The 27,441-nt window shown below is 44.1% G+C and overlaps 2 protein-coding genes across 5 annotated transcripts; both read left to right on the top strand.

Moving 5' to 3' along the window:
* The first annotated feature begins 7,363 nt into the window (after window positions 1-7,363).
* On the top strand, window positions 7,364-12,874 carry nipa1 (NIPA magnesium transporter 1). The gene is given in 7 exon segments (XM_064952700.1): window positions 7,364-7,670; window positions 7,949-7,996; window positions 8,194-8,284; window positions 10,502-10,517; window positions 11,208-11,271; window positions 11,274-11,339; window positions 11,851-12,874. Coding segments are annotated over 7 exon segments (969 nt in total). The 5' UTR covers window positions 7,364-7,537; the 3' UTR covers window positions 12,402-12,874.
* Window positions 12,875-15,806: 2,932 nt separating this feature from the next.
* On the top strand, window positions 15,807-27,441 carry nipa2 (NIPA magnesium transporter 2). 4 transcript variants are annotated; one of them, XM_064952688.1, is made up of 6 exons: window positions 15,807-15,952; window positions 16,859-17,097; window positions 21,126-21,182; window positions 21,327-21,417; window positions 25,807-25,967; window positions 26,171-27,441. In XM_064952688.1, the coding sequence occupies exons 2-6, from the start codon at window positions 16,959-16,961 to the stop codon at window positions 26,821-26,823; spliced, it is 1,101 nt and encodes a 366-aa protein (XP_064808760.1). In that variant the 5' UTR covers window positions 15,807-15,952; window positions 16,859-16,958; the 3' UTR covers window positions 26,824-27,441. The 4 variants fall into 4 exon arrangements, with proteins under 4 accessions (XP_064808760.1, XP_064808759.1, XP_064808758.1 ...); XM_064952687.1 differs by having other exon boundaries at window positions 16,855-17,097; XM_064952686.1 differs by lacking the exon at window positions 15,807-15,952 and adding an exon at window positions 16,442-16,589 and having other exon boundaries at window positions 16,855-17,097.

Below are 27,441 nucleotides of genomic sequence, written 5' to 3'. Positions count from 1 at the left end.
ACGCATATAAGGCCCTGCCCCGTCCTCCTTTTGGAAAAGCTGACCACGACTCCATTTTGTTGATCCCTGCCTACAGACAGAAACTAAAACAAGAAGCTCCCACGCTGAGGTCTGTCCAACGCTGGTCCGACCAATCTGATTCCACACTCCAAGACTGCTTCCATCACGTGGACTGGGATATGTTTCGTATTGCGTCAGACAACAACATTGACGAATACGCTGATTCAGTGTGCGAGTTCATTAGAGTGTGCGTTGAAGATGTCGTTCCCATAGCAACGATTAAAACATTCCCAAACCAGAAACCGTGGATTGATGGCAGCATTCGGGTGAAACTGAAAGTGCGAACCACTGCTTTTAATCAGGGCAAGGTGACCGGAAACATGACCGAATACAAACAGTGTAGCTATTCCCTCCGCAAGGCAATCAAACAAGCTAAGCGTCAGTATAGAGACAAAGTAGAATCTCAATTAAATGGCTCAGACACAAGAGGTATGTGGCAGGGTCTACAGTCAATCACGGATTACAAAAAGAAAACCAGCCCCGTCACGGACCAGGATGTCTTGTTCCCTGGCAGACTAAATAACTTTTTTGCCCGCTTTGAGGACAATACAGTGCCACTGACACGGCCTGCAACGAAAACATGCGGACTCTCCTTCACTGCAGCCGAGGTGAGTAAAACATTTAAACGTGTTAACCCTCGCAAGGCTGCAGGCCCAGACGGCATCCCCAGCCGCGCCCTCAGAGCATGCGCAGACCAGCTGGCTGGTGTGTTTACGGACATATTCAATCAATCCCTATACCAGTCTGCTGTTCCCAGATGCTTCAAGAGGGCCACCATTGTTCCTGTTCCCAAGAAAGCTAAGGTAACTGAGCTAAACGACTACCGCCCCGTAGCACTCACTTCCATCATCATGAAGTGCTTTGAGAGACTAGTCAAGGACCATATCACCTCCACCCTACCTGACACCCTAGACCCACTCCAATTTGTTTACCGCCCAAATAGGTCCACAGACGATGCAAGCTCAACCACACTGCACACTGCCCTAACCCATCTGGACAAGAGGAATACCTATGTGAGAATGCTGTTCATCGACTACAGCTCGGCATTTAACACCATAGTACCCTCCAGGTGGTATCCGATTTTAAGTACCTTGGCATCATACTTGATTCCAACCTCTCTTTTAAAAAGCATGTGAAAAAGGTAATTCAAATAACTAAATTCAACCTAGCTAATTTCCGATTTATACGAAATTGTTTGACTACAGAGGTAGCAAAATGTACTTCAACTCTATGATACTCCCCCACTTAACATACTGCTTAACTAGTTGGGCCCAAGCTTGCTGTACAACATTAAAACCTATTCAGTCTGACTACAAACAGGCTCTCAAAGTGCTTGATAGGAAGCCCAATAGCCATCATCATTGTCACATCCTTAGAAAGCATGAGCTCTTGAGTTGGGAAAATCCTGTGCAATACACCGACGCATGTCTTGTATTCAAGATCCTAAACGGCCTGGCTCCTCCCCCTCCACTCAGTACTTCTGTTAAACAGAAAACCCAAACATATGGCATGAGATCCACAAGGTCTGCCATGAGAGGTGACTGTATAGTTCCCCTAAGGAAAAGCACCTTTAGTAAATCTGCATTCTCTGTGAGAGCTTCCCATGTCTGGAATACACTGCCATCAGACACACATAACTGCACCACATATCACACTTTCACAAAATGCTTGAAGACATGGCTAAAGGTCAATCAGATTTGTGAACATGGTCCCTAGCTGTGTGTTGCCGCTTTCCATGTTGTCTGTTGTCTGTAGCTTGTGAGGTGTGGAAACACTTTGTTGCTTTTATGAATTTTGTCTTGCTGCTTTTTGCTCTATGTTGCTCTGTCTGTATGCTACGTCTTGCTTGTCCTATGTTGCTATGTCTTGCTTGTTCTATGTTGCTATTGTCTATATTGTAATTGTTTTTAATAACCTGCCCAGGGACTGCGGTTGAAAATTAGCCGGCTGGCTAAAACCGGCACTTTTACTGAAACGTTGATTAATGTGCACTGTCCCTGTAAAAATAAAAAGAAACTCAAACTCAACTCAACTCAAGCTCGTCATCAAGCTCGAGACCCTGGGTCTCGACCCCGCCCTGTGCAACTGGGTACTGGACTTCCTGACGGGCCGCCCCCAGGTGGTGAGGGTAGGCAACAACATCTCCACCCCGCTGATCCTCAACACTGGGGCCCCACAAGGGTGCGTTCTGAGCCCTCTCCTGTACTCCCTGTTCACCCACGACTGCGTGGCCACACACGCCTCCAACTCAATCATCAAGTTTGCGGACGACACAACAGTGGTAGGCTTGATTACCAATGACGAGACGGCCTACAGGGAGGAGGTGAGGGCCCTCGGAGTGTGGTGTCAGGAAAATAACCTGACACTCAACGTCAACAAAACTAAAGAGATGATTGTGGACGTCAGGAAACAGCAGAGGGAACACCCCCCTATCCACATCGATGGAACAGTAGTGGAGAGGGTAGTAAGTTTTAAGTTCCTCGGCATACACATCACAGACAAACTGAATTGGTCCACTCACACAGACAGCATCGTGAAGAAGGCGCAGCAGCGCCTCTTCAACCTCAGGAGGCTGAAGATATTCGGCTTGTCACCAAAAGCACTCACAAACTTCGACAGATGCACAATCAAGAGCATCCTGGCGGGCTGTATCACCGCCTGGTACGGCAACTGCTCAGCCCACAACCGTAAGGCTTTCCAGAGGGTAGTGAGGTCTGCACCACGCATCACCGGGGGCAAACTACCTGCCCTCCAGGACACCTACACCATCCGATGTTACAGGAAGGCCATAAAGATCATCAAGGACAAGAACCACCCGAGCCACTGCCTGTTCACCCCGCTATCATCCAGAAGGCGAGGTCAGTACAGGTGCATCAAAGCTGGGACCGAGAGACTGAAAACAGCTTCTATCTCAAGGCCATCAGACTGTTAAACAGCCACCACTAACATTGAGTGGCTGCTGCCTACATAGACTTGAAATCATTGGCCACTAATAAATGGATCGCTAGTCACTTTAATAATGTTTACATATCTCACATTACTCATCTCATATGTATGTACTGTATACTATATCCTTCACTATCTATTCTTTACTATATATTGCATCTTAGCCACTCTGTCTGCTCATCCATATAGTTTATACAGTTTTTTGTGAAGAATCAACAACAGGTGGGACACAATCATGAAGTGGAACGACATTTATTGGATATTTCAAACTTTTTTAACAAATCAAAAACTGAAAAATTGGGCATGCAAAATTATTCAGCCCCCTAAAGTTAATACTTTGTAGCGCCATCTTTTGCTGCGATTACAGCTGTAAGTCGCTTGGGGTATGTCTCTATCAGTTTTGCATCGAGAGACTGAAATTTTTTCCCATTCCTCCTTGCAAAACAGCTCGAGCTCAGTGAGGTTGGATGGAGAGCATTTGTGAACAGCAGTTTTCAGTTCTTTCCACAGATTCTCAATTGGATTCAGGTCTGGACTTTGACTTGGCCATTCTAACACCTGGATATGTTTATTTTTTAATCATTCCATTGTAGATTTTGCTTTATGTTTTGAATCATTGTCTTGTGGGAAGACAAATCTCCGTCCTAGTCTCAGGTCTTTTTAAAATTTTACCGTTATTTTACTAGGCAAGTCAGTTAAGAACAAATTCTTATTTTCAATGACGGCCTAAGAACAGTGGGTTAACTGCCTGTTCAGGGGCAGAACGACAGATTTGTACCTTGTCAGCTCGGGGATTTGAACTTGCAACCTTTCGGTTACCAGTCCAACGCTCTAACCACTAGGCTACCCTGCCAACTCAATTTGCTGACTCCATCAGGTTTTCTTCCAGAATGGTCCTGTATTTGGCTCCATCCATCTTCCCATCAATTTTAACCATCTTCCCTGTCCCTGCTGAAGAAAAGCAGGCCCAAACCATGATGCTGCCACCACCATGTTTGACAGTGGGTATGGTGTGTTCAGGGTGATGAGCTGTGTTGCTTTTACGCCAAACATAACGTTTTGCATTGTTGCCAAAAAGTTCAATTTTGGTTTCATCTGACCAGAGCACCTTCCACATGTTTGGTGTGTCTCCCAGGTGGCTTGTGGCAAACTTTAAACAACACTTTTTATGGATATCTTTAAGAAATGGCTTTCTTCTTGCCACTCTTCCATAAAGGCCAGATTTGTGCAATATACAACTGATTGTTGTCCTATGGACAGAGTCTCCCACCTCAGCTGCAGATCTCTGCAGTTCATCCAGAGTGATCATGGGCCTCTTGGCTGCATCTCTGATCAGTCTTCTCCTTGTATGAGCTGAAAGTTTAGAGGGACGGCCAGGTCTTGGTAGATTTGCAGTGGTCTGATACTCCTTCCATTTCAATATTGTCGCTTGCACAGTTCTCCTTGGGATGTTTAAAGCTTGGGAAATCTTTTGTATCCAAATCCGGCTTTAAACTTCTTCACAACAGTATCTCGGATCTGCCTGGTGTGTTCCTTGTTCTTCATGATGCTCTCTGCACTTTTGACGGACCTCTGAGACTATCACAGTGCAGGTGCATTTATACGGAGACTTGATTACACACAGGTGGATTGTATTTATCATCATTAGTCATTTAGGTCAACATTGGATCATTCAGAGATCCTCACTGAACTTCTGGAGAGAGTTTGCTGCACTGAAAGTAAAGGGGCTGAATAATTTTGCATGCCCAATTTTTCAGTTTTTGATTAGTTAAAAAAGTTTGAAATAATCAATAAATGTCGTTCCACTTCATGATGGTGTCCCACTTGTTGTTGATTCTTCACAAAAAAAATACAGTTTTATATCTTTATGTTTGAAGCCTGAAATGTGGCAAAAGGTCGCAAAGTTCAAGGGGGCCGAATACTTTCGCAAGGCACTGTACTTATATATTCTCATCCAAATTCTTTACTGGATCGTTAGATATTAGGTTTTGTTGTGGAATTGTTAGATATTAGGTTTTGTTGTGGAATTGTTAGATATTAGGTTTTGTAGTGGAATTGTTAGATATTAGGTTTTGTAGTGGAATTGTTAGATATTAGGTTTTGTTGTGTTAGATATTATTGTTATTGTTATATATTAGGTTTTGTTGTGGAATTGTTATATATTAGGTTTTGTTGTGGAATTGTTAGATATTAGGTTTTGTTGTGGAATTGTTATATATTAGGTTTTGTTGTGGAATTGTTAGATATTAGGTTTTGTTGTGGAATTGTTATATATTAGGTTTTGTTGTGGAATTGTTAGATATTAGGTTTTGTTGTGGAATTGTTATATATTAGGTTTTGTTGTGGAATTGTTATAGATATTAGGTTTTGTTTTTGTTATATATTAGGTTTTGTAGTGGAATCGTTAGATATTAGGATTTGTAGTGGAATTGTTAGATATGACATGTTAGATACTGCTGATCTAGAAGCATTTCACTACACTCACAATAACATCTGCTAACCATGTGTATGTGACCAATAACATCTGCTAACCATGTGTATGTGACCAATAACATCTGCTAACCATGTGTATGTGACCAATAACATCTACTAACCATGTATATGTGACCATTAACATTTGATTTGATTTTGTCTGCTGCCTTAAGATTTACAATGTGCGTGAGGTGTTATAAAACCCCCACACGTCTGTCTCCCCACCTCTGGTGGGTGTGAGAGATATCTCTGTCGGACACGGTAACCTGACTCGACTGGTCCAGTCATGACAATAAAACAACATTAACCCTAACCCCACAATATGACCCCGCCCAACAAACTGCTATGACAACAGGACAGCCATGAGGTCAGTCAGCACATGTATCAACAATTATTGGATTACTTTTTCATCATAAACATAAGATTTTATACTCATCTAATTGGTTGCAGTCGTACACCATGAAGTCAACACGTTACGTATCAGCAATCAGAAGATAACTTCTCAATTGAACTCTCATAAACATAGATTAATGCTCATTCAAACATTCAGAGCTCAATCTATATTTGATAGGAGTCCTGTGGTATGTTTGAGACACTGCCCTCAACCAGGAGGGTATCAACTGTTTCGTGTCGTTGTATCGAAGTTTACAATGGGTTAGGAAATGTCTTACAACTTGCACATCGGTTCTGGCCCGATAATATGTTTTATGGAAAAAGGGTTGAAAGTAGGTGTTTCCATAATGACAATCTAAATAGCCTACCTACAACTGGTCAAATGTTGTCACGATGTGCACTCGTGCTGCCTTGTCTCCTCTCACGCACACCCAGTGTTGCCAATTTAGCGACTTTTAGGACAGCCAATAGCTACTTTCCTTACTGAGGAGTTGGCAACACTGCTGCATCCTACTGCGCTCAGTCTCAACACACACCTCTCACTCAGCAACAGCCTCCTGAAATAATCGTGTGAGTTGTTCTTATTTCTAAGAGCGTCCCAACAGTCCTATCACCGGCGCTGCTGCCTTTATAAATCCTCCACGTTGGACCCACATGATTGACAGCTAAACAAGGCATGAAAACAGATGACGTAGCTAGATTTTTAGCCTTGTCACGGGGCGTTTTCGAATTGAAAGCATCCTGCATTCCTCACTTGAAGAAGCTTAATGATTGATCTGCTCTAGGTGTAAGCACATAACTTTCAACTATCCATCAACCAACAGGTGCATCCCATATCGGAAATGGTTACATTATAAATTAATTGATACAGATATTGATTTGCTATCCTCTCTCTGACTTTGTAGATGTGTAGCCCTAAATGTTTAATAGACTTTTGAATGGATATCAATGTGCCATTATGTGACTGATACGTCTTTTTACTGATATTCTCGCTTTAAATCATCCAGAATAAAGCTCTTTACCTGCATTGTCACTACAACCTATGGAGGGCGCTATATGCAGCACCGAGCAACAAATGGAGCTACTTTATTTTTTTAAAGAAGGAAACTTTTAGCAACTTTTGAAAAGTGACTCAAACGCTAAAATGCACGCATTTTCCCTCTAAATGACAAAAAAACAAACATTTTCTGTCACAACACATGTACCTGGCTGCAAAAGTGCATTGTGAGTGACATCTGCAGCAATTTCAATAAATTGCACATCATTGTTGGCTGACTGCAGCAGCAGTAGTACGGGTTCGACGAGACAAACCCAATGAATATAGTTGCTCACGAATGTTTGATCTTGAACAGAACTTACAACATCAATCAACATGTCTGCAATCAAAATTGTACAGAAAAGAGTAGGAGTCTGTCTGTACCTGAACAAATGTTAAATCATGTTTTTTTTGCCAGTCAATTTGAGTAACGTTATTGTTTATTCTACGTAATGACGCAGTTTTACGTTATCACGCAATGACATCACAACGTCATCTAGCAACTTTTAGCAACAAATCGACCTGCGTCTAATATATATATATGTACAGTGTGCTTTGGACTTGCCTCGCCTCGTCACAAATTTAATTTAAGCCCACCATTTGTGTCACTTATGGGAAAATGTGTGATTAATGATGACTTCAGAAATTCGAGAGACTTCGCCACCAATTGCTGCTGGTGTATGGATAGCTGTCATATCAAGTTTCATCAATGGATCGACGTTTGTGCTTCAAAAAAAGGGAATATTACGATCCCGTAAAAGAGGTAGAGTGCTGGGGGGAAAGAATCCCATGTATTATCATGTTTGTAGGGTCATTTGTTGGCTACAATGTTGTAATATCCTCAGACACAAAACATTACTACTGTACAGTAAATGCACCATCTCTTAACTTCATTCGGTTCCTCTTGACTTTTCGTGATTTTTCTGCAAAAAAAATGAATAGTGCTTTCGTGGCATAACTAGAATTGGACATGGAAATCAGAGGGTGACTACTATACTGTTAATAACACAAACACTGTATGGAATGTCATTCCTTTTTTAGGTGGGTCCTATCTAAAAGATGGCGTATGGTGGAGCGGTACTCTCTCCAGTAAGTAGCCGAGTTAACAGCGCCACCTGTCATTTATTAACTGTGGTACATCCTCATGGATATTTCTGTCACACACAGGATTCTCCTAATAATAAAGACATTTTACTACTACATTAACTATCACAACTCACCGATTGCGTTTATGAGATTGATCATATTTCATTAATTCAATTGACCTCTGAACTCCTCCGAACAAGTGATTGTGGGACAGATTGGGAACTTCCTGGCCTATAACGCAGCCCCTGCTGTGGTGGTCACACCTTTAGGAGCCCTGGGGGTGCTGTTTGGGTGAGTTATTGATTGGCATGTTGTCATTCAGTGTGTGACTACTATTGTATTTTGTTTTCTGGTGGGAGTGTTTACAGTGATGTGATGTTTGCTACAGTACAGGGGTGTTTACAGTGATGTGATGTTTGCTACAGTACAGGGGTGTTTACAGTGATGTTGCTACAGTACAGGGGTGTTTACAGTGATGTTTGCTACAGTACAGGGGTGTTTACAGTGATGTACAGAGGGGTGTTTACAGTGATGTTTGCTACAGTACAGGGGTGTTTACAGTGATGTGATGTTTGCTACAGTACAGGGGTGTTTACAGTGATGTTTGCTACAGTACAGGGGTGTTTACAGTGATGATGTTTCCTACAGTACAGTACAGTGGGTGTTTACAGTACAGGGGTGTTTACAGTGATGTTTGCTACAGTACAGGGGTGTTTACAGTGATGTTTGCTACAGTACAGGGGTGTTTACAGTGATGTTTGCTACAGTGATGTGAGTACAGGGGTGTTTACAGTGAGTGATGTGATGTTTGCTACAGTACAGGGGTGTTTACAGTGATGTGATGTTTGCTACAGTACAGGGGTGTTTACAGTGATGTGATTTGCTACAGTACAGGGGTGTTTACAGTGATGTTTGCTACAGTACAGGGGTGTTTACAGTGATGTGATTTGCTACAGTACAGGGGTGTTTACAGTGATGTTTGCTACAGTACAGGGGTGTTTACAGTGATGTTGCTGCAGTACAGGGGTGTTTACAGTGATGGTGTTTACAGTGATGATGTTTGCTACAGTACAGGGGTGTTTACAGTGATGTTTGCAGGGGTGTTTACAGTACAGGGGTGTTTACAGTGATGTGATGTTTGCAGGGGTGTTTACAGTGATGTGAGCTACAGTACAGGGGTGTTTACAGTGATGATTTGCTACAGTACAGGGGTGTTTACAGTGATGTTTGCTACAGTACAGGGGTGTTTACAGTGATGTTTGCTACAGTACAGGGGTGTTTACAGTGATGTGATGTTTGCTACAGTACAGGGGTGTTTACAGTGATGTTTTACAGGGGTGTTTACAGTGATGTTTGCTACAGTACAGGGGTGTTTACAGTGATGTTGCTACAGTACAGGGGTGTTTGTGATTTGCTACAGTACAGGGGTGTTTACAGTGATGTTTGCTACAGTACAGGGGTGTTTACAGTGATGTGATTTGCTACAGTACAGGGGTGGGGTGTTTACAGTGATGATTTGCTACAGTACAGGGGTGTTTACAGTGATGTTTGCTACAGTACAGGGGTGTTTACAGTGATGATTTGCTACAGTACAGTGATGGTGTTTACAGTGAGTGATGTTTGCTACAGTACAGGGGTGTTTACAGTGATGGATGTTTGCTTACAGGGGTGTGATGTTTGCTACAGTACAGGGGTGTTTACAGTGATGTTTGCTACAGTACAGGGGTGTTTACAGTGATGTGATGTTTGCTACAGTACAGGGGTGTTTACAGTGATGTTTGCTACAGTACAGGGGTGTTTACAGTGATGTGATGTTTGCTACAGTACAGGGGTGTTTACAGTGATGTGATGTTTGCTACAGTACAGGGGTGTTTACAGTGATGTTTGCTACAGTACAGGGGTGTTTACAGTGATGTTTGCTACAGTACAGGGGTGTTTACAGTGATGTGAGTGATGTGATGTTTGCTACAGTACAGGGGTGTTTACAGTGATGTGAGTGAGGGGTGTTTACAGTGATGTTTGCTACAGTACAGGGGTGTTTACAGTGATGTGATGTTTGCTACAGTACAGGGGTGTTTACAGTGATGTTTGCTACAGTACAGGGGTGTTTACAGTGATGATTTGCAGGGGTGTTTACAGTGATGTTTGCTACAGTACAGGGGTGTTTACAGTGATGTTTGCTGAGGGGTGTTTGTGATGTTTGCTACAGTACAGGGGGGGTGTTTACAGTGATGTTTGCTACAGTACAGGGGTGTTTACAGTGATGTTTGCTACAGTACAGGGGTGTTTACAGTGATGCTACAGATGTTTACAGTGATGTGATGTACAGGGGTGTTTACAGTGATGTGATGTTTGCTACAGTACAGGGGTGTTTACAGTGAGTGATGTGATCAGGAGTGTTTACAGTGATGTGATTTGCTACAGTACAGCAGTGATGTTAGCTAACAGGGGTGTTTGCATGCCTACCAGGGGTGTTTTGATCACTGAAATGTTTGCTTTGTGATCCAGGGCTGTTCTGGCCTCCAGTGATATATCCTCCAGGAACAGCTGAATGTCCTGGGTGTTTAAGCTGATGTTTGGCAGGGGTGTTTGTGATGTGTGTTGCTGTGGTTTCAGTGATGTTTGCTACAGTCATTCACTCCCCAGGGGTGTTTAAATCAGGGGTGTTTACAGTGATGTTGCGTCACCAGGGGTGTTTACAGTGATGTAGTCTGGAGCTGGTACAGGGGTGTTTACAGTGATGTGATGTTTGCTACTTGCAGTGATGTGATCCAGGTGTTTACAGGTGGGACCTGGACAGTGATGTTTGCTACAGTACAGGGGTGTTTACAGTGATGCTACAGTACAGGGGTGTTTACAGTGATGTGATGTTTGCTACAGTACAGGGGTGTTTACAGTGATGATGTTTGCTAGGGGTGTTTACAGTGATGTGATGCAGTACAGGGGTGTTTACATTAGACAGGGGTGTTTAGTGAACAGTACAGGGGTGTTTACTGATTGCTACAGTACAGGGGTGTTTACAGTGATGATGTTGCACAGTACAGGGGTGTTTACAGTAGATGTTGCCAGAGCCCTATTCTCTGATATAGTGCACTACATTAGACTAGAACCCTATTCCCTATATTACAGTACAGGGGTGTTTACATGTGATGTTTGCACTACTTTACTAGACCAGCCTCCCTGTGATCACTGAAATGTTTGAGCCTGTTTCTCCTATATCCTCCAGGAACAGCTGAATGTCCTGGGGAAGCTGGGCTGTGTGTTGTGTTGCTGTGGTTCATGCTCATCATTCACTCCCCTAAATCAGAGAGCGTCACCCTAGTCTGGAGCTCTTCTATCCAGGTGGGTAGTGTTATTACATCCCAAACTACTATTAGACTAGAGCCCTATTCCCTATATAGTGCACTACTTTAGACCAGAGCCCTATTCCCTATATAGTGCACTACATTAGACTAGAGCCCTATTCCCTATATATTGCACTACTATAGACCAGAGCCCTAGTGCATCTACACTTTAGACTAGAGCCCTATTCCCTATATAGTGCACTACATTAGACGAGAGCCCTATTCCCTATATAGTGCACTACATTAGACGAGAGCCCTATTCCCTATATAGTGCACTACATTAGACCAGAGCCCTATTCCCTATATAGTGCACTACATTAGACTAGAGCCCTATTCCCTATATAGTGCACTACATGAGACGAGAGCCCTATTCCCTATATAGTGCACTACATTAGACCCCTATTCCCTATATATACGTTGCACTGTTCAGAGCGCTCTGTCCACGGTCATGTTAGTTTGACCCAGCCCAGAACTGCTCAAAGCCCTCTGATTAACAACTTTAGTTCAATTGAGAGTAATTCTGAGGTGTGTGAATGTTTTCTCTCCATGCAGTGTTCGTCGCCTATTCCTTGTTGGTGGTCCTACTACTGGCTGTGCTGATGGTGTGGGTGGCCCCAGCTCACGGCACGTCCAACATCATGGTGTACGTGTCCATCTGCTCCCTCCTGGGGAGTTTCACAGTCACCAGCTGTAAGGGGCTGGGCCTGGCTGCTCGGGATGCCTTCAGCGGGGGGCCTTCCAGCAGCCGAGCCCTAGGTCTCTTCCTGGGTCTACTGGGAACCCTGTCCGTCAGCATCCTCATCCAGTTCACCTTCATCAACAAGGCTCTGGAGCACTACAGCTCCAACATGTTTGAAGCCATTTACTATGTTACCTTCACATCTACAGTCCTCACAGCTTCAGCCATCTTGTTCAGAGAGTGGACCACAGTGGGTTTAGTAGACTGCCTGGGCATGCTGTGTGGGCTAACCACTGTGGCTGTTGGGGTCCTGCTGCTTCGGATCTCCTCAGAGGCCTCACTCAGCTGGAAACCAGCTGCTACAGGACCAGATAAAATGGATTAATCAGAGGCTTGTCAGTCTCAGGGAGATTAATGCAGTGTTTATTGGTTCATTTGGGGCCATATTTTTTTTATCTTGAATAACATATATATTGTAAATTGCATTTGTATCTAATAAAATACTTGAATATAAGTTGAAGAATCTTACTGTGGATTTGCGAACAACATATCTGTTGTGCAATATTTGTCGCTCGCCATTCTCAAGGGCTCAATGATAGTCATGTCCTGTTGTGTTCAAACACACTAAGCAGCATTGTTGCTGTTTAATGTCCTAGATGTTTGCTATTCTAACACTTGTCAGTCAGTCTGTCAATCCACGTGGACTGGCTGTAACCAAAGAACCTAACTCGTGTGTCTGATTGAAAAGTCTAACTTACAACGTGGTCAACTTTGTCAGTATGGGGTCGTCTTTTATAATTAAGTGAAATTAACTCAATGATTTTGTATTTTACTACAATAAAAGGCAAAAAAAAGGTATTCTTATCTTGTGACGTGTTTGCAAGGCAGTTAACCTCCAACAACTGTGCCGATGACGTGGCTGTCGATTAGGCAGCCCCATGCATCTCTTATTCAGAGAGTTGGTTAAATGCACTCTGTGCTGCAACTGACTGTATCCCCTTCACGGGGGAGAGTAGTTCAACCACCATTTCACTACAGCAGACCTTCTAAATGTGGACCCGATGATGTGTTCTCACACACATAACAGGTTATTATGACAGCTACCCACACGTCCTCTGTGAGAAACTACCAAAATAACATTTAATTCTTTTAGAGTCTTCTTCAGTCCGTTTGGACTCCCTTCATGTCCAGTGACCATTCAGTCCATTTGTAAACCTTAGAACGATGCCTATTCACATAAGCATTGTGGGTCATTGAATTATTTAGAGAGTAATTCTAGACAGTCACAACAGTGTGGCGGGGAACTGGGACTCTGTTTTCTAACGTTGGATCGAAGGACTCACAACATTTTGGTTGCATCTCGGCAGGTAATGTTAGATATTATTCTCACTAATTCAATAACTGTAGGTATTATATTTGGATTTGTGTTATTGCTTGGAAAATGCATTGCAGCTCTGAAGAAGCACTGTTTGTTGAATATCAGAGCAACTATAAGTTTTGCATAAAAATACAGTATGATATGATAGTCTGATACGATACAGTATGATGCAGTATGATATGATACAGTATGATACGATACAGTATGATACAGTATGATACGATACAGTATGATATGATACAGTATAATATGATAGAGTATGATATGATACAGTTTGATATGATACAGTATGATATGTTACAGTACGATATGATAGAGTATGATATGATACAGTATGATATGATACAGTATGATACGATACAGTATGATACAGTATGATATGATACAGTATAATATGATAGAGTATGATATGATACAGTTTGATATGATACAGTATGATATGTTACAGTACGATATGATAGAGTATGATATGATACAGTATGATATGATACAGTATGATATGATAGTATGATACGATACAGTATGATATGATACAGTATGATACGATACAGTATGATACAGTATGATATGATACAGTATAATATGATAGAGTATGATATGATACAGTTTGATATGATACAGTATGATATGTTACAGTACGATATGATAGAGTATGATATGATACAGTATGATTTGATACAGTATGATACGATACAGTATGTTACAGTATGATATGATACAATATGATATGATAGTATGATATGATAGAGTTTGATACGATACAGTATGATATGATACAGTATGATACGATACAGTATGATATGATACGATACAGTATGATATGATACAGTATGATACGATACAGTATGATATGATACGATACAGTATGATATAGTATGATATGATACGATACAGTATGATGAGGTAAGATGTGACAGAGTATGATACAATATGATATGATACAGTATGATATGATATAGTATGATATGATACAGTATGATATGATACAATATGATACATTATGATATGATAAGAGCATGATATGATAAAGTATGATACAGTATGATACAGTATGATATGATAGAGTATAATATGATACAGTTTGATATGATACAGTATAATATGATACGATACAGTATGATACAGTATGATATAGTATGATATGATACAGTATGATACAGTATGATATGATACAGTATAATATGATACGATACAGTATGATACAGTATGATATGATAGAGTATAATATGATACAGTATGATATGATACAATATAATATGATACGATACAGTATGATACAGTATGATATGATATAGTATGATATGATACAGTATGATATGATACAGTATGATATGATACAGTATGATATGATACAGTATGATACGATACAGTATGATACGATACAGTATGATATGATACAGTATGATATGATACAGTATGATACAGTATGATATGATACAGTATAATATGATACAGTATGATACGATACAGTATGATATGATATAGTATGATATGATACAGTATGATATGATACAATATGATACATTATGATATGATAAGAGTATGATATGATACAGTATGATACGGTATGATATGATATAGTATGATACGATACAGTATGATATGATACAGTATGATACAGTATGATATGATACAGTATGATATGATACAGTATGATATGATACAGTATGATACAGTATGATATGATACAGTATAATATGATACAGTATGATACGATACAGTATGATATGATATAGTATGATATGATACAGTATGATATGATACAATATGATACATTATGATATGATAAGAGTATGATATGATACAGTATGATACAGTATGATATGATACAGTATGATATGATACAGTATAATATGATACAGTATGATACAGTATGATATGATAGAGTATAATATGATACAGTTTGATATGATACAGTATAATATGACACGATACAGTATGATACAGTATGATATGATATAGTATATAATACAGTATGATACAGTATGATATGATAGTTTGATATGATACAGTATGATATGATAGAGTATAATATGATACAGTATGAAACAGTATGATATGATAGAGTATAATATGATACAGTTTGATATGATACAGTATGATATGATACAGTACGATATGATACAGTATGATTTGATACAGTTTGATATGATACAGTATGATATGATATAGTATGATACGATACAGTATGATACGGTATGATAAGACTGACAAGAACATTTCATTAAATTGTATAGGCTTAGTTAAAAATGCTTTAAAACATTTCGAGGTGTAACAGTCAATTTAGAATGTGGCAATCAAATAGGGCACTTTATTAAAGTTTTCACTAAAATATTCATCTCGAGAATTTCTGGTAGAACGAGTCCAACTTCTCAGGACCTATTTGTACGCATGCGTGAAGAATCCCCCTTTCACCATGTGTGGGCGGACAGCGTCAACCTTGCCTTCAAATTAGGTCGTAACAAAATGAGAGAGCTACACAGCTATAACTTGCTATTTATCACATAGCTAGCTAACTACCACTGTTTTCGTGGGAAAACCAGGGATCTTTTCACCAGGTATTTCGCATGGAAACATACAAATGATATTCATGTTTACGATAGCATGCCAGCTTGCTAGTTAGTTATTTGGCCGCAGGTTTTCACATAGCTAGCTGGTACAATTACCAACCGAGTGAGGGCACATTAGCCCTTATGCTAACAAGCTAGCTAGTTTTGATCTGATTCTGAGATGGACAAAAGAAGGCTTGAGCTTAATCTCAAAATGATAGCTATGTTAGTAAGTAAACTGATAGCGATGCTAGGAAATTGAAGGTAGTCATTTAGTTAGCTAGTTGCCCAATTAGCTAACTGGCTAACGTTAGCTAGTGAACGTTAGCTAGCTACAGTACCTAGTTATCATATCAACACATCACAAATCAGATCATGTTATTGTCGTCATCGTGCAGGTGTGGATGACAACCCGGTATTTCATGATGGCAACATTGCTTTGGCCTGAAGATTTATGGGTCTTGCAGCGCCACATTGAATCTTTGATTACTGCATTCTTAGTCACCTGCTGAGTTGACTCAGGTTGCGGAAGTGGTAGACAGGGTTTGGTCTACCAACCATACGGATTGTCAATGTGCCATTTCTATAATGGAACCAACTATTTTGGATCAGGGTTGTTCACTCTGTGATTTAACTTGTCGAAATGGTAAGTTAGCCTAACTGGGAGGAATCAGATTTTACAATTGAATGACTAACAGTTGTAAACTTTAGGTATATTTTACCTAGGCATATCGATTTCCATTGACATTTGTAATTTAGCAGACCCTTTTATCCCGAGCAACTTAGTGCATTCGTCTTAAATCTAGGTGAGGCCACATATCACAGTCGTAGTAAGTACATTATTTCCTAGGTACATTGATGTATGAGTTGAATATTTGTTTGTCTCTTGTCGTTTTGCTGTCTTACCAAAGGTAGAGTGGTGACACAGGTTGGTGACAGGTGTTCGGCTGGTCAGCAACTCCTGTGTGTTGTGGTCAATGTAACAAACAGTACGAACAACACATCCAGCGTCACCATGGGCCAGGACAGAGGGAAGTATGATTTCTACATCGGCCTGGGACTAGCCATCAGCTCCAGCATCTTCATAGGAGGAAGCTTCATTCTCAAGAAGAAAGGACTACTCCGCCTGGCCAGGAAGGGACAGTGTAGGGCAGGTAAGGTCATGTTTATGTTCAGTCACCAACTGCTGCTCTAGATAAGTGTCTACTAAATGACTAATATGTAAAGTCGCTCTGGATAAGAGCGTCTGCTAAATGACTTAAATGTAAAGTAGAGTACACAGTATCGTTAGGGTGAATTTGTACATTTGAGAAAGAGATCAAGAGAGCAGGTCATTTAGTTTATATGTACTGTACGCATAGATTGATGTCAGGTAGCCAAGCTGTTAGAGTATTTGGACAGTAACCGAAAGGTTGCTAGTTTCAATCCCTGAGCCGGCGAAACAAATCTGCGCTTAACCCTAATTGCTCCAAGGTCGCCGTTGATAATGGCTGGCCATGACCCCTCTGAGGGGTGGGATCATGGCTGGCCGTGAGCCCTCACAGAGGGGTGGGATAATGGCTGGCCGTGAGCCTTCACAGAGGGGTGGGATAATGGTTGGCCGTGAGCCCTCACAGAGGGGTGGGATAATGGCTGGCCGTGAGCCCTCACAGAGGGGTGGGATAATGGCTGGCCGTGAGCCTTCACAGAGGGGTGGGATAATGGCTGGCCGTGAGCCCTCACAGAGGGGTGGGATAATGGCTGGCCGTGAGCCCTCACAGAGGGGTGGGATAATGGCTGGCCGTGAGCCCTCACAGAGGGGTGGGATAATGGCTGGCCGTGAGCCCTCACAGAGGGGTGGGATAATGGCTGGCCGTGAGCCCTCACAGAGGGGTGGGATAATGGCTGGCCGTGAGCCCTCACAGAGGGGTGGGATAATGGCTGGCCGTGAGCCCTCACAGAGGGGTGGGATAATGGCTGGCCGTGAGCCCTCACAGAGGGGTGGGATAATGGCTGGCCGTGAGCCCTCACAGAGGGGTGGGATAATGGCTGGCCGTGAGCCCTCACAGAGAGGGGTGGGATAATGGCTGGCCGTGAGCTCTCACAGAGGGGTGGGATAATGGCTGGCCGTGACCTCTCACAGAGGGGTGGGATAATGGCCGGCCGTGAGCACTCTGAGGGGTGGGATAATGGCCGGCCGTGAGCTCTCACAGAGGGGTGGGATAATGGCCGGCCGTGACCTCTCACAGAGGGGTGGGATAATGGCCGGCCGTGAGCACTCTGAGGGGTGGGTTAATGGCTGGCCGTGAGCACTCTGAGGGGTGGGTTAATGGCTGGCCGTGAGCACTCTGAGGGGTGGGTTAATGGCTGGCCGTGAGCACTCTGAGGGGTGGGATAATGGCTGGCCGTGAGCCCTCTGAGGGGTGGGATAATGGCTGGCCGTGAGCCCTCTGAGGGGTGGGATAATGGCTGGCCGTGAGCCCTCTGAGGGGTGGGATAATGGCTGGCCGTGAGCCCTCTGAGGGGTGGGATAATGGCTGGCCGTGAGCACTCTGAGGGTGTCTCTGGGAGTTGGGATATGCAAAAAAACACATTTCCAATTCACACATGAATATCTTAAGGATCTGCCAGGTGTGGCTGTGTGAATCGAATTGTTGACAACTTGTCTTGCGAGTTCAGCTCAGAATGTGGTGGTAACTGATTGGTGCTGAGATGCAGAAGGGTGCGGCAGAGTTGAACACTTGATCAGTTTGTCACCCTTCTGCTTTTATTACACACAGCAATCATTAACTAGTAGACTCTGCTGCACCTTGTCTTTAACTAGTAGACTCTCTGATGCACCTTGTCTTTAACTAGTAGACTCTCTGCTGCACCTTGTCTTATATGGAACTAGTAGGCAGGGTAGCCTAGTGGTGAGAGCGTTGGACTCGTAACCGAAAGGTTGCAAGTTCGAATCCCCGAGCTGACAAGGTACAAATCTGTCATTCTGCCCCTGAACAGGCAGTTAGTTAACCCACTGTTCCTAGGCCGTCATTGAAAATAAGAATTTGTTCTTAACTGACTTGCCTAGTTAAATAAAGGTAAAAAAAATAATAATAATAATTAAATATACACACCCAATCATTAACTAGTAGACTTTCTGCTGCACCTTGTCTTATAGTGTTGACCAGGGCCCATAGGGGTAGTGTTGACCAGGGCCCATAGGGGTAGGGCTCTACTGTTGACCAGGGCCCATAGGGGTAGGGCTCTACTGTTGACCAGGGCCCATAGGGGTAGGGCTCTACTGTTGACCAGGGCCCATAGGGGTAGTGTTGACCAGGGCCCATAGGGGTAGGGCTCTACTGTTGACCAGGGACCCATAGGGGTAGGGCACTACTGTTGACCAGGGCCCAGGGGTAGGGCTCTGTTGACCAGGGCCCATAGGGGGGGTAGTTGCTCTACTGTTGACCAGGGCCCATAGGGGGGTAGTGCACTACTGTTGACCAGGGCCCATAGGGGTAGGGCTGACCAGGGCCCTACTGTTGACCAGGGCCCATAGGGGTAGTGCACTACTGTTGAGGGCCCCTACTGTTGACCAGGGCCCATATAGGGGTAGTGCTCTACTGTTGACCAGGGCCCATATGGGTAGTGTACTACTGTTGACCAGGGCCCATAGGGGTAGGGCTCTACTGTTGACCAGGGCCCATATAGGGGTAGTGCTCTACTGTTGACCAGGGCCCATATAGGGGTAGTGCACTACTGTTGACCAGGGCCCATAGGGGTAGTGCACTACTGTTGACCAGGGCCCATAGGGGTAGTGCTCTACTGTTGACCAGGGCCCATATGGGTAGGTAGTGACCAGGGCCCATATGGGTAGGGCTCTACTGTTGACCAGGGCCCATATAGGGGTAGTGCTCTACTGTTGACCAGGGCCCATATAGGGGTAGTGCTCTACTGTTGACCAGGGCCCATAGGGGGGCTCTACTGTGCACTACTGTTGACCAGGGCCCATAGGGGTAGTGCTCTACTGTTGACCAGGGCCCATAGGGGTAGTGCACTACTGTTGACCAGGGCCCATAGGGGTAGTGCACTACTGTTGACCAGGGCCCATAGGGGTAGTGCTCTACTGTTGACCAGGGCCCATAGGGGTAGTGCTCTACTGTTGACCAGGGCCCATACTGTTGACCAGGGCCCATATGGGTAGCTCTACTGTTGACCAGGGCCCATGACCAGGGCCCATAGGGGTAGTGCTCTACTGTTGACCAGGGCCCATAGGGGTAGTGCTCTACTGTTGACCAGGGCCCATAGGGGTAGTGCACTACTGTTGACCAGGGCCCATATGGGGTGGTTGACCAGGGCCCATAGGGGTAGGGCTCTACTGTTGACCAGGGCCCATAGGGGTAGTGCTCTACTGTTGACCAGGGCCCATATAGGGGTAGTGCTCTACTGTTGACCAGGGCCCATAGGGGTAGGGCTCTACTGTTGACCAGGGCCCATAGGGGTAGTGCTCTACTGTTGACCAGGGCCCATAGGGGTAGTGCTCTACTGTTGACCAGGGCCCATAGGGGTAGTGCTCTACTGTTGACCAGGGCCCATATAGGGGTATACTGTTGACCAGGGTAGTGCACTACTGTTGACCAGGGCCCATAGGGGTAGTGCTCTACTGTTGACCAGGGCCCATATAGGGGTAGTGCTCTACTGTTGACCAGGGCCCATAGGGGTAGTGCTCTACTGTTGACCAGGGCCCATAGGGGTAGTGCTCTACTGTTGACCAGGGCCCATATGGGTAGTGTACTACTGTTGACCAGGGTCCATATGGGTAGTGTACTACTGTTGACCAGGGCCCATTGGGGTAGTGCTCTACTGTTGACAAGGGCCCATAGGGGTAGTGCTCTACTGTTGACCAGGGCCCATAGGGGTAGTGTTGACCAGGGCCCATAGGGGTAGTGTACTGTCATTTGGGACACAGCTCAAGAACAAGCAGAAAGGTCACCTGCAGCTCGTGTCATATAGGGTCAAAGTGTACTGTTGTTAACCTACAGTGTGAAACATCAGAAAGTGTAGCGCTGATTGTTACCACAACACCCTAGAATTACCTCAGTGATTATATGGTGTGACTGCGGGACATTGTATTGAACACACATTAGCATGTTTGAGTAACTAATTAAGGCTGGTGATCTGAAATGTTGCTATAGCTACCGACCTTGTTTTCGTCTTTGTCTAGGACAAGGCGGACACGCATACCTTAAAGAGTGTCTCTGGTGGGCTGGCTTATTATCAAGTAAGTGAGGACGATGGATGTTCATCTTCATATGTGATTCAGTTCACCTCAGTTTCTATATTCCCCAGGTCGTTCTGTTCTGTCAGCTTACCTGGTAACATAAAAACATGTGGGCTTGTGTTCCTGTTCTGTGTGTTTTCACAGTGGCGGCTGGAGAAGGGGCTAACTTTGCAGCGTATGCCTTCGCTCCTGCTACTCTCGTCACCCCTCTGGGGGCCCTCAGTGTGCTGGTCAGGTAGGTTACCCCTCTGGGGGCCCTCGGTGTGCTGGTCAGGTAGGTCACCCCTCTGGGGGCCCTCTGTGCGCTGGTCAGGTAGGTCACCCCTCTCGGGGCCCTCAGTGTGCTGGTCAGGTAGGTCACCCCTCTGGGGGCCCTCTGTGCGCTGGTCAGGTAGGTCACCCCTCTCGGGGCCCTCAGTGCGCTGGTCAGGTAGGTCACCCCTCTGGGGGCCCACTGGTTCTACATGTTTGACCTTACAGTATATAATAGATGTTATAGTTTATGTTTTTGAAGTTGTACCAGGTGTGTGGATGACTGAACCGTGTGTGTGTTGTTGCCATGCTGTCCTATAGAGGTGTGACAATGTTTGTCTTCTACTTCTGTCCGTGTGTGAACTGTTAAACACTGAACAAAGATAGTGGGGAGAACAAGTATTTGATACACTGCTGATTTTGCAGGTTTCCCTACTTACAAAGCATGTAGAGGTCTGTAATTTTTATCATAGGTCCACTTCAACTGTGAGAGACGGAATCTAAAACAAAAATCCAGAAAATTACATTGTATGATTTTTAAGTACTTAATTTGCATTTTATTGCATGACATAAGTATTTGATCACCTACCAACCAGTAAGAATTCCGGCTCTCACAGACCTGTTAGTTTTTCTTTAAGAAGCCCTCCTGTTCTCCACTCATTACCTGTATTAACTGCACCTGTTTGAACTTGTTACCTGTATAAAAGACACCTGTCCACACACTCAATCAAACAGACTACAACCTCTCCACAATGGCCAATACCAGAGAACTGTGTAAGGACATCAGGGTTAAAATTGTAGACCTGCACTAGGCTGGGATGGGCTACAGGACAATAGGCAAGCAGCTTGGTGAGAAGGCAACAACTGTTGGCGCAATTATTAGAAAATGGAAGAAGTTCAAGATGACGGTCAATCACCCTCGGTCTGGGGCTCCATGCAAGATCTCACCTCGTGGGGCATCAATGATCTTGAGGAAGGTGAGGGATCAGCCCAGAACTACACGGCAGGACCTGGTCAATGACCTGAAGAGAGCTGGGACCACAGTCTCAAAAAAACCATTAGTAACACACTACGCCGTCATGGATTAAAATCCTGCAGCGCACGCAAGGTCCCCCTGCTCAAGCCAGTGCATGTCCAGGCCCGTCTGAAGTTTGCCAATGACCATCTGGATGAACCAGAGGAGGAATGGGAGAAGGTCATGTGGTCTGATGAGACAAAAATAGAGCTTTTTGGTCTAAACTCCATTCGCCATGTTTGGAGGAAGAAGAAGGATAAGTACAACCCCAAGAACACCATCCCAACCGTGAAGCATGGAGGTGGAAACATCATTCTTTGGGGATGCTTTTCTGCAAAGGGGACTGGACGACTGCACCGTATTGAGGGGAGGATGGATGGGGCCATGTATCGCAAGATCTTGGCCAACAACCTCCTTCCCTCAGTAAGAGCATTGAAGATGGGTCGTGGCTGGGTCTTCCAGCATGACAACGACCCGAAACACACAGCCAGGGAAACTAAGGAGTGGCTCCGTAAGAAGCATCTCAAGGTCCTGGAGTGGTCTAGCCAGTCTCCAGACCTGAACCCAATAGAAAATCTTTGGAAGGAGCTGAAAGTCTGTATTGCCCAGCAAAACCTGAAGGATCTGGAGAAGGTCTGTATGGAGGAGTAATCCCTGCTGCAGTGTGTAAACCTGGTCAAGAACTACAGGAAACAAACAAAGGTTACTGTACCAAATATTAAGTTCTGCTTTTCTGATGTATCAAATACTTATGTCATGCAACAAAATGCAAATGAATTACTTAAAAATCATACAATGTGATTTTCTGGATTTTTGTTTTAGATTCCGTCTCTCACAGTTGAAGTGTACCTATGATAAAAATCACAGACCTCTACATGCCGATTTTGCAGGTTATCAAATACTTGTTCTCCCCACTGTATGAACACAACATGCAGCAATTTCAAACATTTTACTGAGTTAGTAGTTCCACCAGAGCATCCCAAACATGCTCAATGGGTGACATGTCTGGTGAGGATGCAGGTCATGGAAGAACTGGGACATTTTCAGCTTCCAGGAAATGTGTAGAGATCCTTGCGACATGGAGCCGTGCATTATCATGCTGAAACATGAGGCGATGGAGACAGGTGAATGGTCCAACAATGGGCCTCAGGATCTCGGTGCATTCAAATTGCCATCGCTAAAATGCAATCGTTTGTTGTCCGTAGTTTATGCCTGTCCATACCATAACCCCACCGCCACCATGGGGCACTTTGTTCACAACGTTGATATCAGCAAACCGCTCGCCCACACGGTCTGTTATCTGCCCAGTACAGCTGAAACCGGGACTCATTGTGAAGAGCACAGTGGCCATCGAAGGTCAGCATTTTCCCACTGAAGTCAGTTACGACGCTGAACTGCAGTCAGGTCAAGACCCTGGTGAGGACGACGAGCAGATGAGCTTCCCCGAGACGGTTTCTGACAGTTTATGCAGAAATTAGTCTGCGGTTGTGAGGCCGGTTGGAGATGCTGCCAATTTATCTAAAACGGCATTGGCGGTTGCTTATGGTATAGAAATTAACATTTCATTATTTGGCAACAGCTCTGGTAGACATTCCTGCAGTCAACATGCCAATTGCACGCTCCCTCAACTTGAGACATCTGTGGCATTGTGTTGTGACAAAACGGCACATTTAAGAGTGGCCTTTTATTGCCCCCAGCACAAGGTGCAACTATGTAATGATCATGCTGTTTAATCAGCTTCTTGATATGCCACACCTGTCAAGTGGATGGATTATCTTGGCAAAGGAGGAATGCTCACTGACAGAGAGAGAAACTAATTTGTGCACAAAATTTTAGAGAAATAATTTTTTTGTGCGTATGGAACATTTCTGAGATTTTATTTCAGCTGATTAAACATGGGACCAACTGTTGCGTTTTATTTTTGTTCAGTATATGTTAGTTCAGTGTGGTGCTGTGGGTTTGATGTAATGCTTCATCTCATTGCAGTGTGGTACTGTATTTTAGGTTAACTGTGTGGTACTGTATTTTAGGTTATAACCCATGTTCTCTGAGACTGCCATATAAATACTGTATCAGCCCACAGAGTGAAGAACAAGAGTCAATGTTTTCCTTTACTGTGGGAACATGGATTAAATCAGTGCAATATTAGCCACTTTTAATGCAACATACCGAAACCAAACGAACTATGCAAGAGATTTTGTTATAGGCAGAACTCATCGGAGTAGGATTCTACAGCATTGACACGCCTGACTCAGCCCGTATAACCAATCAGATCTGCAAATTAGACCATTGCCATATATGGCTCTGGGCCATTCATTGGAAACTGGACTGTGTTTACAGTTCAAGAGTAGTTGTGCTTGTTTTGAGATCATAGTGAGAGCTACATGTAGCCATGTGTGCTCGTTTGTTCTTATCTGTTGCTAGTTAGTGAGTTATTAGCCCAGTTATGGATAATTTGTAGTCAGCAATGGGGAAGTAGTTCCCACAAGCTTCCCACAAGAACACATTTCTAGCCGTCTTTGAAAAGCCAGTCAGGTAAATGGCTTTTTTGTTGTCTTAAAGGGGCAGTGTTGTATTTGGAAACGGGCTTGAATAAGCGAAGTAGCATGATTTGTCTGATTCTCTGTAATGGTATGGAAACAATGATGTAGTTTCTTGCATCAAACAACATTGTCAGTTACTTCCTAGTCTGAATGACAAGTGGATAAACAGGTTCATGTGAAGCCCTGCATGTTTTTTTCAAAAGTCTCATGGAATGTTTCCCTACATTGAACACCACACATTGGCTGCTACTGAAGGCTGAATGATAGAACAGCTATTTCCATGTTAAAATATTATGGGATGCATTTTCTCCATTGTTTCTGATGGTAGGCCCTACATTATGATCAAACAGCCACAGTAGCCTACTTGGTCACTGTTAAAACTAACTTAAAAGCAGGTCCAGCCTCAGTGTTCACAGTAAAACTAACTTAAAGCAGGTGCAGCCTCAGTGTTCACAGTAAAACTGTAACTTAAAGCAGGTCCAGCCTCAGTGTTCACAGTAAAACTGTAACTTAAAGCAGGTCCAGCCTCAGTGTTCACAGTAAAACTGTAACTAAAAGCAGGTACAGCCTCAGTGTTCACAGTAAAACTGTAACTTAAAGCAGGTACAGCCTCAGTGTTCACAGTAAAACTAACTTAAAGCAGGTACAGCCTCAGTGTTCACAGTAAAACTGTAACTTAAAGCAGGTCCAGCCTCAGTGTTCACAGTAAACGCTTGCTGGAAGTTGCTTTCAACTTTGCGCTCAGCAAATATTGAGGGATCATTGGTTAACTGAGTTACTGTAACATAACTGTGTTTTCTATGTTTTTCGTCAGTGCGGTGCTGTCCTCGTACTTCCTGAGCGAGCGTCTGAACCTGCATGGGAAGCTGGGCTGTCTGCTCAGTATCTTGGGCTCTACGACCATGGTGATCCACGCCCCTCAGGAGGAAGAGATCAACAGTCTGGACCACATGGCCCGGAAACTGGTGGACCCAGGTCGGTACCAGACAGACCCTCCCCTCAACTACATGAGTTACTGTGTTCTGAAAAGCTGCTTCCTCAAGTCCTCCTTAAAGCACTTTGAAGGAGGTGGTCTGAGACTTTATTCTCTCCTCTACTGCTCTTTGATGACTAACTTCAGACACTTCATTCTTCTGTTTTAACTTTCTGTGAGCTAAGCCATCCTCTGTCTCCCTCAGGTTTCCTGGTGTTTGCCACCTTCGTCATCATCGTAGCGCTCATCTTCATCTTGGTGGTGGGCCCTCGGCACGGCCAGACCAACATCATGGTGTATATTACCATCTGCTCTGTGATAGGAGCTCTGTCGGTGTCGTGTGTGAAGGGGTTGGGCATCGCCATCAAAGAGGCCATAGCTGGGAGGTCCGTGGTGGGGAACCCTTTAGCCTGGGTGTTACTGCTCGGGCTGGTGGCCTGCGTCTCCACTCAGATCAACTACCTGAACAAGGCTCTGGATATCTTCAACACCTCCCTGGTCACACCCATCTACTACGTGTTCTTCACCACCTCAGTCCTCTCCTGCTCTGCCATCCTCTTCAAGGAGTGGGAGCACATGGCTACTGCTGATGTTATCGGGACTCTCAGTGGGTTCCTGACCATTATAGTTGGTATCTTTCTGCTCCATGCCTTTAAGGACCTTAGTGTGAGCCTGTCCACGCTGGCGGTGTCCATCAGGAAGGACGAGAGGCCCGGGCCGGCAGCTAACGGAGTGGCAACACACGGCAGCTACGAACTGCTGCGCAATGACTCCACAGACATGAACCTGGAGGAGAGGGAGGTGGGCCTGCCGTTTGACAGTCTGTCCAGGAGGAATGGTACCATGACAGCCTCTTAGAGGACCTGTATACCCCCCCCCCCTCCTACTGAGCCTCTTAGAGGACCTAGCAGCAGACCCCCCCCCCCATCCTACTGACCGCCTCTTAGAGGACCTAGCTGCCAGGTCCTGCAGACCCCCCCCCCCCCCGACTGACTAGGATTACATCCCAAATGGCACTTTCCCTTTATAGTGCAATACTCTGGTTAAAACTAGTGCACTATAGAGGATAGGGTGCTATTTGGGGTTTGCCTCGGACTACACTGGTGTGGATGGTTGTTTTTTACATTAAAACAATCTACTCTTGACTTAGATGGACCCACTGATTGTACTTGGATTAGATTTGCCTTCTGTTCTCTGACGACATAGAGGTTCATCTCATCCTCAGAAGCAGGCAATATTCATACTATGTTATACATTCTGTATTTAAACCTGCACAGAGTTTCCTTCTACAAATCAACAGCTTTGTTTTTGTAATATTCTTGATGGAGATCCCAGGTCTGATTTTTAATTTTGGCTCCAGTTCTGAGTTTGGCAGGTCAATAAGAATACGTGGCACCCTATTCCCTACACAGTGCACTACCCCTATGGATCTGGTCAGAAGTAGTGCACTATATAGGGAATAGGGGGTCATTTAGA

The sequence above is a fragment of the Oncorhynchus masou genome, chromosome 31, assembly GCF_036934945.1.
Source record: "Oncorhynchus masou masou isolate Uvic2021 chromosome 31, UVic_Omas_1.1, whole genome shotgun sequence".
Classification (NCBI taxonomy): Eukaryota; Metazoa; Chordata; class Actinopteri; order Salmoniformes; family Salmonidae; genus Oncorhynchus; species Oncorhynchus masou.
This window is presented reverse-complemented; position numbering and strand designations above follow the sequence as displayed.

What these genes read in the sequence shown, in the direction of transcription:
- nipa2 (XM_064952686.1), top strand. Translation starts at nt 16,532, where the DNA reads ATGGAACCAACTATTTTGGATCAGGGTTGTTCACTCTGTGATTTAACT. An exon ending in GCCCTCAGTGTGCTGGTCAG is followed by an intron (nt 21,418 to 25,806) that starts GTAGGTTACCCC and finishes GTTTTTCGTCAG; the next exon opens with TGCGGTGCTGTCCTCGTACT. An exon ending in CCGGAAACTGGTGGACCCAG is followed by an intron (nt 25,968 to 26,170) that starts GTCGGTACCAGA and finishes TGTCTCCCTCAG; the next exon opens with GTTTCCTGGTGTTTGCCACC.